General features: G+C 51.4%; 1 protein-coding gene across 4 annotated transcripts; it reads right to left on the minus strand.

Annotated features, from left to right (window-relative positions):
- Positions 1-4,836: 4,836 nt before the first annotated feature.
- On the minus strand, positions 4,837-15,484 carry Gpr35 (G protein-coupled receptor 35). Of its 4 annotated transcripts, XM_038340076.1 has the most exons (4): positions 15,343-15,484; positions 11,004-11,158; positions 9,960-9,978; positions 4,837-6,574 (listed from the first exon to the last, which is right to left on the minus strand). In XM_038340076.1, the coding sequence occupies exon 4, from the start codon at positions 6,562-6,564 to the stop codon at positions 5,662-5,664; it is 903 nt and encodes a 300-aa protein (XP_038196004.1). In that variant the 5' UTR covers positions 6,565-6,574; positions 9,960-9,978; positions 11,004-11,158; positions 15,343-15,484; the 3' UTR covers positions 4,837-5,661. The 4 variants fall into 4 exon arrangements, with proteins under 4 accessions (XP_038196004.1, XP_038196001.1, XP_038196003.1 ...); XM_038340073.1 differs by lacking the exon at positions 9,960-9,978; XM_038340075.1 differs by lacking the exons at positions 9,960-9,978; positions 11,004-11,158.
- Positions 15,485-16,737: the final 1,253 nt, after the last annotated feature.

Raw genomic sequence — 16,737 nt, forward strand, 5'->3', positions numbered from 1 at the left:
CCATCGTTAGGAGTTAGGCTGTGGTCGCTTGACTAGCGGCTGGTTTAGGCTCCAAGCAGTCAAGGTCTTATTGTTAGAGAGTGAGGGTTCAAACGTACTTTCGTTTTTATCCTTTTTTGTCTCCTCAAAGTAGAGGAGAGAGAGAATGGTAGCCATTTTAGGATCCTTTCAAGTTACTCTTAGCAGGAAGCTGCTGTGGTTTCAGAGCGTCCTGGCGCACAACCGAGGCTCAGAACGACATCACCCTGTCACAGGAGTCTTCAGGTGTAGCATGTAATTCCTTGACCCATACCCACAGTTGGGGTGGCTCCTCTCAGATACCTCTAGAATGAATAACACGTTTAAAGAGGTTAGATACATAAGACTTGCCTCTTGGGTGGCTTGCCAAAATGTTACTGAGTTCAACAGCATTTCTGAAGGGGTTCCAGGTCTCCCAAACAAGGAGTTGGACAGAGACATGTGGATAGCAGCAAGCAAAGCAAGAGAGTTCATTAAGAAATGATCCACTTCCAAAAGATGTAAAGCAGGCTGGTACACGGAGGAAGTTGAGGAGTTCAAACAGAGATGGCACGCATGGGCTTTGGGGGTCATTTGCATAAAGTCTCAGTTGGGGTTTCTATTGCTGCGATAAAACACCACAATCAAAACCCATCTGGGGAGAAAGTGCATTTCATCTCATAGCCCTCAGGCCATACTCTGTCGCTGAGGAAAGTCCGTGCAGGAACTGGCCCGCTCTCCACGGCTTGCTCAGCTTGCTTTCTTCTATACCCCAGGACCACCTGCACTATATATAACGGGTCCGGCCCTCTGCATCAATCACTCATTAAGAAAACAGGCTTGCCTACAGGCCATTTTTTCCTTTTATTGAAAATAGATTGCTTTCTATGCATAATACACCCTGATTTATGTTTTCCTTTCCATTTCTCCCCCACCCCTGTTCCTTCTCACCTCCCTCCCATCCAGAGCTAATCCCTTTCTGTCTCTCATTAGAAAGCAAACAGGCTTCTAAGGGACAATAAAATATAACAAAATACAATATAATCAGATAAAACAAAAACTGTCACCTCAGAGTTGGACGAGACAAACAGAAGGAAAAGAGCCCAAGAGAAGGCACAAGAATCTGAGATCCACTCGTTTGCACACTCAGGAATCTCATAAAAACATTAAACTGAAAGCCCCCCCCCCCCACACACACAGGCCCCATACATGCTGCCTCAGTCTCTGTGAGTTCTTATTTGTTTGATCATGCTGATTTAGAGGGCCTTGTTTTCTTGGTATCCTCCATCCCCTCTGACTTTTACACTCTTCCTGCCTCTTTTTTCTCAATGTTCTCTGAGTTCTAAGAAGAGGGATTTGATAGAGACATCCCATGTAGGACTGAGTGTTCCAAGGTCTTTTACTCTCTGTATAATGTCTGCTTGTGTGTCTCAATTTGTTTCCATCTGCTGCAGAAGAAAGATTCTCTGTTAATGGCTGAGCAAGGTACCACTCTGTAAGCATAGCAGAATTCATTAGAAGTCATTTTTATTGCTGTCTTCTTGTTGTTGTTAGAACATTAGTATTTGGTTTTAACCTGGACAGATACATACCCCAGGCTATCTAGTCTCTGGTTATTGGTCACCCAAGCAATGCAGGGTATGGGCTCCATCTTGTGGAGTGGGCCTTATGCCAAATCAGATATTGGTTGGTGACTCCCACAAGCTTTGTGCCACCATTGCCCTAGCGTATCTCTGCACACTACAGGACACCATTGTAGACTGACTTGGGATTTGTGTTTCTCTTTTGGTGGTGTGCAGAGTATCTTCCCATACCAAAGATGCCAGACGTAGGGGTGGATGCCTCTGTAGACAGCAACTTGACTTCTCCATGCTCAATGAGTTCTGTAGGGGTTGAGGCCTTGCTGTCAGTTAGTGGAGAGCAACGTACAGTCCTGGCAACAGCCTGGGTTGTTCGGGGAGTCCCATGATTACCCCTTTGGCCAACAACTCAATTAGATGTAACCCAATCCCTGCACTGGAAACTTCATTTAGTGACAAGAGATGGCCTGTTGGGACTCTGTTTTCCCCATTATTTGGTGATTTCATTTAGATCACCTTCATATTTTGTATATATTTTAGGGAGCTTCTACTGTATTAGGGTGCAATACTGCTCTCAAATTGTCCTTAATTTTAGCTGTCTCTCTCCACATTCTTTCCCTCATCCCCCTCTCGTCCCCCTCCCCACTTGATTCTCCCATTCCAGTACCTCTGTCCATTCATAACTATTCTATTTCCCTTTCTCAGTGGATCTAGCTGTCGACCCCTACTCCCTTACTCTATACCCACTCTCTGTGGTTCTACAGGTTGTAGCTTGGTTATCATTGACTTAACAGCTAATACCTACATATAAGCAAATACTTACCAGATTTGACTTTCTAGGTTTGGGATATCTCACTCAGGATGAGTTTTCTCTAGTTTTATCTATTATTTGTGAATTTCATGGTATATTTTTTAAATGGATGAGTGCTTTTACTCCATTGTTTAAAAGAACCACATTTTCTTTATTGATCCTTCTGTTTAGGGATATCTAGGTTGTTTCCAGTTTCTGGCCATTATGAATAAAGCCCACATCACTTAATCATTAAGAAAACAGGGTTGCCTACAGGCCAGTCTTACAGAAACTTTTTCTCTATTGCAGTTCCTTCTTTTCAGATGACTCTAGCTTATCTTGACAACAAAACAAAACCAGCCAGTACACACAGAGTGGGCTTTGGGGAAGTTATTTGTTTAGCATGAGCTTTCTCACGAATGCTCTGTCACATGCAGTTTGTTTTTTTTTTTTTTTTTTTTTTTTTTTTTTGGTTTTTCGAGACAGGGTTTCCCTGTAGTTTCTAGAGCCTGTCCTGGAACTAGCTCTTGTAGACCAGGCTGGCCTCGAACTCAGAGATCCGCCTGCCTCTGCCTCCCGAGTGCCACATGCAGTTTTTAACAAGTCAGAGGTCATATTCAAATGCTCTGGAGTGTCCCAGCATCTACTCCAGTGGCTCTCACCAGTTCTAGCTGGCCTTGGCCAGTAGTGGTAGGTATGGGGTTCAGTCTTCCTCTTTGCCTACAGGGTTTCCTACTATGCTATTTTTATCTGTCTGTCTGTCTGTCTGTCTATCTATCTATCTATCTATCTATCTATCTATCTATCTGATTATCTATCTTCTATCTATCTATCTATCTATCTATCTATCTATCTATCTATCTATCTATCACATGTGTGGGGCCAGAGCACAACTTGTGGGATATGGTTCTCTCCTACCACCATGCTGGTTCCGGGGTGTGAACTCAGAATGTCGGACTTGATTGAAAGCACCTTCACCAGATGAGGCTTCTCACTGCCTCTTCATATTTTTTAGCATGCTAACTTTGAAGCTTTTGTGTGAAGATTCTGTCCTTCACTTCCCATTCATTTTTTCAGTATCCTGACAATTGATCAAGTCTAGCCTATGGAAGCATGGGATGTTCCCTGAAAACTGTGGCTACAAAGAGGATGAGGAAGGTAGAGGGCTATCTTCAACAAGGCAGGTGCTCTGCTGGTGCTGTGGGCAGGGAGCCCACTGCTATACACTAGGAGGTGCTTTGGGGGCCCCAAATGATCTATTTCTTCCTCTCCTGAGGCTTTGTTTCTTCTACTGTGGTCAGGCCATTTAGAGAAAGTGTCTGTTCTTTTTTTTTTATTAAAGGTTCTTTTTTATATAATTTATTTAACTTTATTTCATGTGCGTTGGTGTGAAGGTGTCAGATTCCCTGGGACTGGAGTTACAGACAGTTGTGAGCTGCCATGTGGGTGCTGGGAATTGAACCCGGATCTTCTGAAAGAGGAGCCAGTGCTCTTAACCCCTGAGTCATCTCTCCAGCCCCAAAAGTGTCTGTTCTTATAGTCTAGAGGCATAATACTCAGAAAAGAATCACAGTCACACACATGTATATTATATATTTATATATAGATATATATGGATACATCATACCTTCCAAGGCAAAGGTTCAGAGAATATTGCAGAGTGTGGAAAGGGGAGCTGGAGGAAGAGCAGTCAAGTGTGGTAGGAAAGCCATTTCCTCTAGCTTAGCGTGATCATCAGCCATGAGCAAGAACGCTGCTGCTATGATCCACTGAAGACCTTGGCCCACAGTCGTGGCAGTGGAATTTAGCAAAATACTACTGTGGCAAACAGACTGATGTTGGTCCTGAAGCTGTTAGCATTCCCTTTTACAGGGACACGAGGGTCAGCAGCCCTGAGGTTCCAGCCACCACTCCCCCTGACCCCCATCTGCATCTTGTCTGGAGTGGGTATCCAGGTCTATACGAGGTAGACATTTCCTAGGGATTGGTCATCTAGTGGTGCTGTTTTTGTGAGTTGCCACCCACACTGAGTGAGGCTTTTCAGTGATGGAGTCACCATGGAGTCACTAAGCTTTGGTAAGTAACTCCAGCAAACCGGTTCACCTGCCTGGATTTGGATGGAATCCTTTCTTTCGTGTCTGGAGGGTAAACAGACATTTGGGTTCTGCAGAAAAGGTCATACAAAAGAGGTACCAATAAGAGCAGGATGAGGTGGGAGTCAGGAGTCTGGAGAGGAATTCCCAGTTGGAGGGGCTCTGGCTGCAGCATTTGGGCCAAGACAAAAGATAAAGCTCAGAGGGAGAAAGGCCAGGACTATCAACACCTCCAAATGCGCTCTGGCTCTGAGCTGGCTTTGGTTTGTTTGTTAATTTGCTAGTTTTTAAGATTTATTTATGAATATAGTGTGCTGCCTGCATACCAGGAGAGGGCACCAGATCTCATTATAGATGGTTGTGAGCCACCATGTGGTTGCTAGGAATTGAACTCAGGACCTCTGGAAGAACAACTGGTGCTCTTAACTTCTGAGCCATCTCTCCAGCCCCTGAGTTGGCTTTGAAGCCGATCCTTGTCTCTGGAACCCCTTGAAGGCCACATCCCCCAAGAGTGCAGGTACCAGGCCAAATGTCAATCTTCCTCACAACAAACTCCAGCAGACTACCACCACAGCCATTGACACTGTGATCAACGGGCCCACTATAAAATGGAAACACCATCAAGAGGCTCAGGGCTTCAACAGTGGCTGCGTGTTAGTGTGTTGAGCATAGCTTTATGACCATGGGGAACCCCCCCTAGAGACGGAGCCTGAGCAACACTGACAGCCATGTGCCATAGAGGACAGCCTTCCAGACTACAGCCACTGCCCTCCTGCCTATCCCTACAGGAAGCAAGACGTCTGGAGGTCTCTAGAGGAAGTAGCCATTAGATGGTCCTCTCAGAAGAGACCTCCTGGCTCTTTGAGCTCTTTGTTCCTTCTTTGCATCTCACCACTTGCATCTGGGTGACATCGAGGGCCCTGTCAGGTGTCCAGGGGAGAGCTTTATTCTAAACCCAGTGGCCGGCCATCAAGGCCCCATTCCGGTGCCTCGGGGGTTCTAGGTCTGGGGGCGGCAAGTTCCAGGGTCCTTCAAGTTGGTCTTTAAGTCTCAGTCCTCTGGTCTCTTCAGGGGAGCAGATACAATCTCTCTAGGCTGCCTGAGCTTCCTAGAGTGTTCAAAACCCACGTCAGGTTCAGGATGATTTGGGGGCTCCTTGATAATATCACAGGTTCCTCTGGTCCATGGCACATGCTCACTCCTAGGTGAGGGTCAAGCTCTGAGAATCTTGGCTCTTGTGGGGAGTATTGGATGCATCCTGGAACTCCTTGGCCATGTAGTAGTAACAGATGGCATCCAGGCAGCAGTTGGCATCTGAGAGTTTGCCTGTGATGGACAGGGCACGGCTAAAGGCTAAACGGGCAGCACAGGAGTTTAGACCCAGGGAGAACATCACCGTCAGGACCACATGCAGTGGCAGGAAGCAGATGATAAACACAGCCAAATTGGCCCAAATCATGTGGGTGGCCCTGCGGGTGACCTCTACCTGCACCACATCAGTGGTCGGCCTCTGCCCCAGCGCGGTGACAACCTGCAAAGAGCAGAAGACCACAATGGCCAGGGGCAGGTAGAAGCCCAGCAGTGAGAAGGCAATGGTGCTGAAACTGTGCCGGCCATAGTTCCTGAAGCAGAAGCCACCCTCCTGCAGCCCCAGGTGCCAGCGCACCACCAGGGAAGAGAGCACCACCAACCAAAGGGCCACACACACTGCGACAGCCTTTCTTGGGGACCGCAGCTCACGGGCGCGTATCGGATGCCGCACTGCCACGTAGCGGTCCACGGCAATGACAGTGACCAAGCTAATGCTCATGTACCTGTTGGCCAGGTAGATGCCCTGTGAAAGCTGGCAGACTGGTGTATCTGAAGTGTCTGTCAGGGAGTATAGCATGAATGGCAGGGAACAGAGCAGGCAGAGGTCAGCCACAGCCAGGTTGGTCATGTAGACGCGGGTCTCGGTCCACTGGTGCATGCGACAACAGAACACCCAGAGCGCCAGGCCGTTGAGCAGCAGGCCCAGCACCAGCAGCAAGATCAAGTAGACGCTGAAGATGTAGTAGAGTGAATGAGGCCACAGGTTGCCGGTGCCGTTGCAGGTTGCATTCATGGTCCTGGAGCTGCAGGAGAGTCAGGAAGTCGGTGAGGGTAGGTAGAAGGAGGAGCCCCAGGATAAGGCCCTGCCCCTGTCGCAGGGCCTGCCCACCTCTGTGCAGGAATTCTGGGAGCAAGCCATGTACCACACTGTGAAAGCCCCCTTTCCAAAGAAACCATAGGAACTGTAGAAATCTCAAAGTCACCCTCCAGGCCTAACCTTTTCTCACTGGACAGGCAGGGAGACCAAAGCCTCCAGAGATGGAGAAAGACCTAATGTCGCAGTGACCAGCCCAAAGCCAGAGACAGAAGACTCCTCCCGTCTCTCCAGCCCTCCTCTCCTTGGGCCAGCCCGTTGCAGGGGAGAGGGGGTGGGAGGAGGGTCCACAGGTCCCGTCCAGGAAGCTCCAACTCTCTAGAGCTCAATGGCCACCAGCCTCCTTCAGCATGCAGATCTCAGCAGGGAGGCCTCAGAGCAGCGCCACCTATGGGTGCAAGGATCCCCAGGCTGGGCCCTGACTGTGAGAAGACACCTACACTTGATTCACAGATACGATCAGCAGCCACTGTGTCTGGTCTGCCTCTGAAGCACATGGCAATAGAGGGTACAGAGAACCGAGATCACCCCTGGAAAGCTGTGGAAACTTCTGAGGTGCCACCACCAGGCCTGTATCATCCCAAGGACCCACTCCAGGCTCATGTCTGAGATCGGATGTCTGAGATCGGGGTGTCCACCTTGACCTCAGAGGTACGCAGTTCCCAGTGGTCATAGCTCTGTACCTCCAGGACCTGGATGTGCCCAGAGGCCTATGCCATTGCCATTGTCAGGAACATCTCCAAGGTCACCCTCCACTGTCCACACTGGCCCTTTACTACCCTGTCTCCTCTCTACAGGGAGGCCCAGGGGAGTTACTAATCCCATCAAGCCCCACCCAGGTAGTTTGGGCAGTGGTCTGACATCTAGGGTGGGGCAGGTGGCACGCCAATGGGTAGGAACTATCTCAAGAAAGTGCCAGCCAGTGCTGAGCCCAGGCACACTGGAGGCCTGGCCCACTCCCTTGTTCCTTGCTGGGTACCAGGGCCAGGAAGGGCTGCAGGATTGGGTGAGTCATAAGTTTAGGATTTTCTACAGGGGAAGACGACAGGAGAGGAAGAACTGTATTCTCCAGGGAGAGTCAGGCCCTAGCTGACTATCTGCCTTGGAGACATGGAAGGCATCAACCTTCCCCACAACGGAAATGGACAAGCACTCAGACCCGGGATTGCAGACAGGGAGGTTAATGCATGCTAGATCGAGCCAGGACTCATTTCCTCTTTGGTCTCCAGGGAACCTACAGGACCACAGTCCATTAGGGAAGTCAGGCACAGACTCCAGCTGAGCTGGATAGTCTGCCATCGTATTTTGTGTCTAGAACTATACCTGCCAGATCAGAATGGGCTGAATGCCAGTAATCACAGTTTCATGGGCCCTGCTCTGCTCTTTCTGTTTGCTTCTGTTTGGTTGGATTTTTTCATACAACCCAGGTTTCTGAAGACCATGGAGGGACCCTGTGCCAGGCTGAGCTCTGAGGACGTCCCCAGAGGCCCCCAGATTACTAGATGGCCCTTCCTGTCTGCCCTGCACTCCCAGATACACTCACCCAGAAGCAACCTGGGGTGCCTCCAGTAGAACATCCCTGGCATGTGTTCAGTGTCCAATAGCAGCTTACAGGAGCTGGACAGACTGGGGGTCCTGGGCTGACTGTGGGGAAGGGCTCCATGCTACCAGCGGCTGGGCTCCCAGCGAGCCCCCTTCACCTGAAAATGCAGCCCCACCCCCACACACTCTTACTCTCTGCCTCTGGGCATGGAAGGGGCTGCCTGGCTTCTCTGCTCCCTGAAACCTGTGAGGGTGAGATGTGGGGTCACTGCTAAGACCCCTAAGGAAGAAGGATTCAAAAGTTCCAAGAGGTTAGGGGTGCACACACAGCTCAGGGAACACTGCTCCCTCAGGATACCTCCCTGCAAAATCCCAGATCCCAGTGATAGCCAGCATGTCCTAGCAAGGCAAGGCTAGGTATAGCGCAGGGAAATGAAGTCAGACACTCCCAATTGCCTCAGAGCAGCAGGCGGGTCACCCTCAGCAGGCACTTGGCATCCTTCCCACAGCCAGTGTCAGGATGTTCACAGCTTGGTCTGGAGAAGCTGCCAGGGGCTGCCAGGTTGGGAAAACGGTGCTTTCAGGTGAGTAGCTGTCTACCGGGGTCAAATATGGAGCTGGCATGAGAAGGGGAGCCAGCTGTGCTCAGCACAGGCCCTTTTTTCACTTTTGTGGGCAAGATCAAGCTCCCTTATGCACAGGACAGGCAGAATGCTGTCCTATGGTTTCAGCACTGACCATCCAGCAAAGTCTCTATGGAGGCCTCTGAGCCCACCGGAGCCTGCTCCCTTACCCATCCTGATGTCTGAATGGGACCCACAGCTGCCCCCCCCCCCCCAGGGCTTGTCTGCTCATAATCAGGCAGGCCTAGGGGCCCCACCCACTGGCTGAGGTTTGGGGGCAGGAACAAGGCACTATCAGATGGATTCCGCAGAGGCTCTGAAACCACAGGCGCTGGAGCCTGGACGCCTACGGAAATGCCCCAGGCCCCACAGGGGCAGGAGGTTGAAAGCTCGCGCTCCTCTCAAAGGCACAAACAGTTGTTTTTTAGCTTTCAAGTGCAAGGATCACCTACAGACAGACTTGGGAGTCTCAGATGAGGGAGGCACCAACGCCCAGAAACACCCCGAGTTACTGTGCACTTACTGTTCACGTCATCCCCGCCCCACCTCAACCCCTATGAGGAAGAGTGCACTGGTCCCGAGTGAGAAGCCTACCCTGAGAACCTGCATCCCCAGCACAGTTGGGACTGGGCTATATCTATCTATAAGCATACCTATCTGCCAGACCCCAGCCAAATCTCACCCCTCTGCCAGACCCCAGCCAAACTCCACCTAACTGACAGACCCACGCCCCAGCTAAGCCCCACCCTCACCTCCCCGCGATGGACCCCAGCCCAGCCCCCCTCATCTGACAAAGCACCACTGTGCCCCCACTCACCCACCTTACCCATCTGACAGATCCCAGCCCAACCTCATTCATTCCAAAGACTCCAGCCCGGCCTCACCAAATGTGATAAGTCCCATCCAGCTCTGCCCCATGAGGAAGCCCCAGCTACATCAATCACACACCTGTTTCTCGCGGAGGCTGAGGACGGCCAGCCTTACAGCCAACTGTCTGTCTCAAGCCTGCCTGTAAGCTGAGTAGGCTGTGGGGCTTATTGACGACATCAACAGAGAGGTGGCAGCTCCCCGCCCCCACTGCCTGCACTGCTTTCCCTAGTCCTGAGGCTGGGTTAAAAAACTGGGGATTTCTGGAAGGGAAGCTGGTACCTGCCACCTCTGACGACACCTACAGAGAAACAGCAAAGAAAGCGTTTGTTCTAGAAACATCTTGAAATGGTTAAACCCAATTGCTCAACCCCACCCTTGGAAGCTTCCTCTTCGTCAGGTCAGCTCACTTCATTCTTTTTTATCATGACCGGGCAGGGCCCCCACAGAATCTGTGGTCACGAAATGGCACCCTATAGCTTGTTCCCTGGCCAGAGGCAGCAACGTTCCCTCTCTCCCGTGCTCATGAAGATGTGTTTGACAGTAATGTCCCACATCCCTACCTGACAGATGACCCAATCAGCATGTGTATAGGACAGAGGCAGGCTTGACTCAGTCAGCCCACAGACAAATCCAGACAGGCCACTCTAGAAACCTTTCCAGGGCTCATTCTCTTGGCCCAAAATACCCCTTTACACCTGTAGGCCTTGGTAGGCATTCTTTGCTACAAACATCTTCACTCAGCGCTTGGGGTCTTTCCCGAGGCCACATTTCTTGCAGATCACCTTCCCAGTCCCAACCACCCAAGGTCTGGGGACCTTTTCCACATGAGTCCCACAGCTTCTGATCACAGACAGCGTTTCTGTCTTCAAAACTGGCAAGGTGCTAGGGAGAGCCTCGGTTCCACCCCTCCCCATCGCCCAGAGGTGGGGATGGAGACACAGAGGAGGAATCTATTGGCTAGGGCGTCACAGTCAACAGCAGGTTTGGGACCCACACCCTAGTCTGTGTCTGTCAGGCTGAGCTCCCTGCCTGTAGGGGAAGTTTGGTATCAACTACTCTCTTTCACGGTTACCACAGGCACAGCCTAGGCCCTAACTACCTTGGTGCCAAGAGCCTGGTGTGCAGAATCCCACCTGGGGCCAAGGTGCTTCCAGGAGAACTGTCTGCTGCCTGTGTACTGAACTTAGTTTCCATCCTCAGTATCGCCCCAATTTCAGCCTCTGGCTAGAGCATCTATAGAAGGTGTTGCTGGGCAGAGACTTGGTTCCCTACTGTTAGGTGGACTGGCTCACACGGCATGGCACCTCTCCAGGACCTGCTTACCTCCAGATAGGTAGGTGGGGCAGCCGCATCAAGGCCTCTCCTTCCTTCCCTCTGAGCTTCTCCTCAGCAGCAGCCTGGTGATCTAGAGAGTAACGTGTCCTGGGAAGATGCTCAACACATGGAGGTCATGGTGGGCTGTAAGCTGCCATCTTCTCCTGCACAAGGCACAAGGGCACAAGTTGCCCTCAGCCGTGTCTCCACATCCAACCAATCCACTCGTACCCTAAACTAGGCTCTGCAGGAGACTCAGGGCGCTGCTGCAATGGCGGAGGGCATGTTGCCCTATGGGGGACGCCCAGCCCTTTTCTCAGGGGATTTAGGTCCCTGGTCTCAGAGACCCTGGACATTGCTGGTCCTGGCGCCAGGACCTGGCTAAGTCCAACACTGTCCCTGCTGGGCAGCCATACTTTCCCCTGCTTGGGCAGGCCACAGGAGCACAGCTGCAGGAGACTGTAACTGGTGCCCTCTCGCCAATACCAGCCACGGCTACTGGGTAGCCCTCCCTCCCGGAGGCCCTGCCCCCCCAGGGATGGGCCTTGACTGGAAGCCCATCACCTCTTTTTCAATATGCTGAGCGGTTTAAGCCCACACCAGGACAGGAATGGGAAAAGAAAGGGAGAGCGAAGCATGATGATTGAGAGCATGAGAGAAGAGGAGAGAGAAAGACAAGCCTCCTGCCTACATAAAGAAAAGAGAAAGAGGGGAGAGATGAAGTGGCTTCTACAGATCTAGCAGATATCGAGAGGAGACTCTCTCTATCTATCGATCTCGCTCCCTCGTCTATCTCTCTCATCTCTCTTTCTCCTTCTATCCTCTCTTATATCTGTTCTCTCTCTCTCTCCTCTCTGTCTCTCTCTGCCTGTGGTTCAGGAGCTCTCAGCTGCTGTCCCAGCACCATACATACTGCCATGTTCCCAATCATGGTGATAATGGACTGACCCTCTGAAACGGTCACGGTCACAATGTCCTATCACAGCAAAGAACACAAACTAAGACAGGTGCTCAGGCCTGCAGTCGGAGTCCAACACCCTCCCCTTGAGGATTCAGGGTACCGTGGCCACCTCTAGAACCTGAGTCAGAAGTTGGATGGACCCTCCCCTTCCATCCACCTCCTCAGGCTGACCTAGTAGTGCCTAAGGCAACAAGAACACTAAGGTTGTGACCCTGTCTTTGTCTACAAATCTGCCACTGATCTACAGATATTGTGGCACTGGTCTTACAGAGACAGCGCCTCAAGCACTGACTTTTCTTGAAGCCTATTTGTTTCAGGGCCCTCTTAAGTGCCATGCATCATCTAGTGACCATGTGGCCACACACAGACGACAGGATTAGAAGGCAGGATCCTCTGTGTCCTTAACCCTGGCTGTGCAAAAGGTAGGGCTAGCAGAGAGGATGTGATTATCTCCCAGTTTTCTGTTGGCACTTTCGGTTCCCTCTTCACAGAACCAGGTTTGAAAATAACATCTTCCTGGGAACACCCCTCCCCCACTGGCTGGCCCAAAGCCAGCGAATGCATGACTCTGCTTCTAATGGGTTTACGAACTAGAATCCACAAGGGGTGGGTAGAGAGCCGAAAGGCAACACAGAGGATCTCGGCCCCGTTCAGCCATTGGCCCTGGATGGTTCAGCCTCTCTTGCTTCCCATTCTGCTCCCACACCAGGTCTTTCCAACACCAGTCCTGGCAAGGCCACCTCCCTTTCCTCCACAGGTCATATCCCTACTTCACAGGACAGCAAGGTGACAGAGATAACACACTTGAACTTCACTTGAACTGAAGCCCCTCATCATCTCATGACCTGAAGTTTTGCATGCCCTTGAGCTCTGCTTGAACTGAAGCCCCTCACCATCTCAGGACCGGAAGCTTTGCACCTCCCACCTGAAGTCTTCCCTGCTGTTTGGAAGCCCCCCTCCCCTTGCATTCATCCTAGTGTGGATCCCAAGAGTCTCCAGTGAGACACCTGGGCACACCCTTGCTCCCTCCACTCCCTCCCTCCCTCCCACCTCGGACTCAGCAACCCTTCTGCAGGGCCCGGCCTCCCCTATTAATCCCAGCTGTCTAGTCCAGCTCTCCCACTCTCGGCATGTCCCAAGCCACAATGTTCTCCTGGATAGTTCTGACCCGCTGTTATCCTCCTCTGCAGGGTGATCCTGACAAGACACAGTTAAACACCAAGCTGTGGCTCTTACCTCCAACCCCACAACCTGGGAAAAGCTACTCTCTTGGTCCTTGCCTCTGTAGGCCTTGTGAGGCAGCCTTTGACACAGCCCAGACTTTTGCCTGGGACTAACCCTCACAAAACTTGTCTGCTAGCAACACACACTCAAGTGTCTGACGTAGTGTCAGGATCTGTGGTCCTCCTGAAAGTCCCTGGTAGAGTAAGACTGGGCGGAGTGGGATCTTCGTTAAGCAGATGTGACAGAGGTGGCCCTGTGGGGATGAGCGGCTGGAACACGGTTAGCTCTGCCTTACCCCCCACTTTTCTGTGCTTTTGAAAATCTCTGTAGGTTTACACGGATATAGAAACGAGTGTGCAGCTGTGAGACAGTTTGTGAATGGAAAAGTCCGCCAGTTATCTAGGAAACGTGGCCAAGCAGTTGAAAGACATGTTGCCACGAGGCCAGTAACTTTGTTGTGGGGTCCCTTCAATCTGAGACTTGCCCTATATAGCCCCTTGATGGTTGCACCCCTGCCTCTCCTGGCCTTCCTGAACAAAGAAATCCCCTCAGGCTCCTCCAACTTCCTAGTATGGCACCAAGAACCCAGACCATAGAAAGAGATTTGTTTTGAGGTATGGGAGGCCAAAGCTTCCTCTGAGTGGGAGGCAATTGGAGGGGGACGGATTAAGCAGCAGTCACTTTGTATATCTTTTCCTAAACAAAAGAGCCTCTGAGATCTGGGCCACCCTCTCATGCAATGACTTCCACAAAGCTATGGTTTAAGACAAGCATGGGGGTGGGGAGCTGAGAGAGCAGGGCCTGGCTAGGACTGGATTCATTCAGCCCTCTTAGGTACCAGCCATGCCACACAGACAGGCTTGTGTTTTCCACTCAGACTAATTTAAAACCATCATTTTAACAAAAACGTGGCCAAGACAGAAAGAACCCATCTTAGTTCCAGGGAAGGTACTGGAGTCATTCTCTAGTTGTCCTGTCTGAGACCACAGGGCCCTACAGTCCTCGGGTAAAGTCCCTGGCTCTCTGATAAAGCCATACCCTCCCACTCTTCCCAGGACGGCTCTGACTCTGCCACTCCTTGGCTGCCTTTCCTAGGTGATGCTAAAAGCCCCTTCCGCTCCCAGAAGCTGGACCTCTTCCTCCACCTGTGGCCAGTTAGTACATTCCCAGGCACAATGACAACAGCCCTGGTGTGGCTGAGTGGCCTTACCCACATCAGCCTCCCCGTCTTCTCTGCCTCTCTTCCGTTTTAAACAGCACGTGGGAGCTGTTGCAGAGTCATCTCTGCAGTGGGCTGCTCTGGCCTCTGCCCATGCTAGTTCCATGGTCCTCTACTGGTAGGATTTCCATAGAGCAGGGGGTTGTAAGCTTTGTTAGGAATAAGCTCCCAGAGGATGGCTGAGAGACATCGTGAGGGCTTAGAGAACCCTCGAAGAATCTTGAATCAGACTCTTAGCCTTGAGGAAGCTAAAGGAGTTTTGAGGAGGCTTTAAGAGAGTTGAGGATTCATATGAAAGGGTCCTGATAGAGTCCTGAAGAGACTCTGAGGCACTCTGAGTAGATTCTGAAGTAATCCTTACTTCTAGAGGATCCTGAGGAGGTCCGAGAGGACCCTGAAGTAGTCCCAAAAGGGTTTTGTGGACATCCTGAGAGGGTCCCTGGGGGAAGCTTTCAAGAGTTGTAAGTAAGTCCTGAGGTGTTCCTGAGTTGTGGAGGAGGTTCTGTCTGAGTGGCTGCGGTGGCACCCACTGTTCTTCCTACCTCACTCATCCCAGCACCCGCCTCCAGCAGTGAATCCATGTCCTGCGAGACCCATGGCTGCTATCCTTCCTTCCAGGAGCCTCCTGGCCACACGTCCCTTGATGCCCACAGACAGTTTATGTCAACTGGGTCCTAAAGACAACTAAAATGTCCTCACCTTCTTTTTTTTTTTTTTGGTTTTTTCGAGACAGGGTTTCTCTGTAGCTTTGGAGCCTGTCCTGGAACTAGCTCTTGTAGACCAGGCTGGTCTCGAACTCACAGAGATCCGCCTGCCTCTGCCTCCCGAGTGCTGGGATTAAAGGCGTGCGCCACCACTGCCCGGCCCTGTCCTCACCTTCTGAACCAAACCTGCAGGCTGGCTGCGGGCAGGTGCCAGCTCAGAGACCCTAAGGACGCACTCACCTCAGACAGTGCTCTTCTGCTCCAGATGGGCCCTCCCAGAGTGCTACTCAGTTTCAGTGCTGCCACACACCCATCTGGGACTCCCTCCGGGACCGTGGGATGGGACCTTGGGTGCTCTCCAGGCAGAAGGGTTCCTGCCTCTTCAGAGCCTTGTCGCCCTTTGATTTGCTTATTCACACTCTCTGTCCTCCTTCCCCTTTCTCTGACTGGGAGGCTGCCTTCTGACCTCACATGAGCCCCACTGCTGGGGATGCTATCCCCCACCACAGCCCTCTAACCACCCACTGTGTTTCCTGGTCTCAAGGGAGTTTCATGAACACGTCATACCTTTCTGGCAGAGTTTCCCCCACTCAACCCACGTCTAGTCTGAGGGCCCCTCTAGTTACCCCCTTAATCCAGAATCCTGACAGACTGCTGGAAGAAAGCCCACAGGTCCTGCACTGTGGCAGAGATCCCAGACTAGAGAAATCTAGTGGGACAAAAATTCCAGCTCAATCCCGGGGATGGTGGCCTTTAATCTCGGCACTCCGGAGGCAAAGACAGGTAGATCTCTGAGAGTTCGAGACCAGCCTGGTCTAGAGTGAGTTCCAGGACAGCCAGGGCGACACAGAGAAATGGTGTCTTGAAAAACAAAAACAAAACCAAGCCAGCTCATGAGAGTTGTGGGTAGGTGAACATGTTGCTCTGCTCCAAGCGGAATGGTCACCGCCCATAAGCTTGACACTAGCCAAGAGGGGCAAGTCCCTCTGTGAGGGGCTTTTCTATCTTCCCCCATCAGGACATCAGCCTTTTGCTTGGGGAGACTAAGGTAATGTGTCTTGGGTGGGCCAGGGGTTGGTTTAATCAGAACCACAGACACCCTGAGGCAGCCATCTTGAGAAACCCAGAGCTGAGGGTTCTCACAGCACCCTTACCTCTACTCGAGTCACCAGCTCTCCGAGCCACTTCCTCTGAGGTTGAGCAAGATGTGGCTGATGATAGAAATGGAAGCAGAAGAAGATCAGTACATGGGCTGCTACAGATATGAAAATGGTCCCCAGCACAATCGAGAAAAGACAGATACGAATCACCAATTCTATGCAGAACCATGGCTGTTCCCTCACACGGGCACAAGTCCAGGAGTCTGAGACAATCTCAGAGAGACATCTGGTATGACTCACTGATTTCTAAGATGTTACAAACCCCAGTGGGGGCACTTGGCCATGTTGAACAAAATGAGGACTGTAATTATCATTTGACCCCCAAACCCCTTATCTAAAAATCAGCCACAGGCAGTGAGAAAGTGATGAGCACATGCTTTAGGGTGAGCATTGCAGTGCAGACCAGAGTGGCAACAACCTACAAGCCTCAAACTTCAATCTGCAGGGCTCTGGTTGAAGGAAGAATTCTGGTGCC

The sequence above is a fragment of the Arvicola amphibius genome, chromosome 8 (assembly GCF_903992535.2).
Source record: "Arvicola amphibius chromosome 8, mArvAmp1.2, whole genome shotgun sequence".
NCBI lineage: Eukaryota > Metazoa > Chordata > Mammalia > Rodentia > Cricetidae > Arvicola > Arvicola amphibius.

Excerpts from the sequence above, each read along its gene's own strand:
- Gpr35 (XM_038340073.1), bottom strand. The coding sequence starts at position 11,032 with ATGCGGCTGCCCCACCTACCTATCTGGAG. Across the intron at positions 6,575-11,003 it reads CCCCACCTACCTATCTGGAG|CTCCAGGACCATGAATGCAA; the intron begins GTAAGCAGGTCC and ends ACTCTCCTGCAG.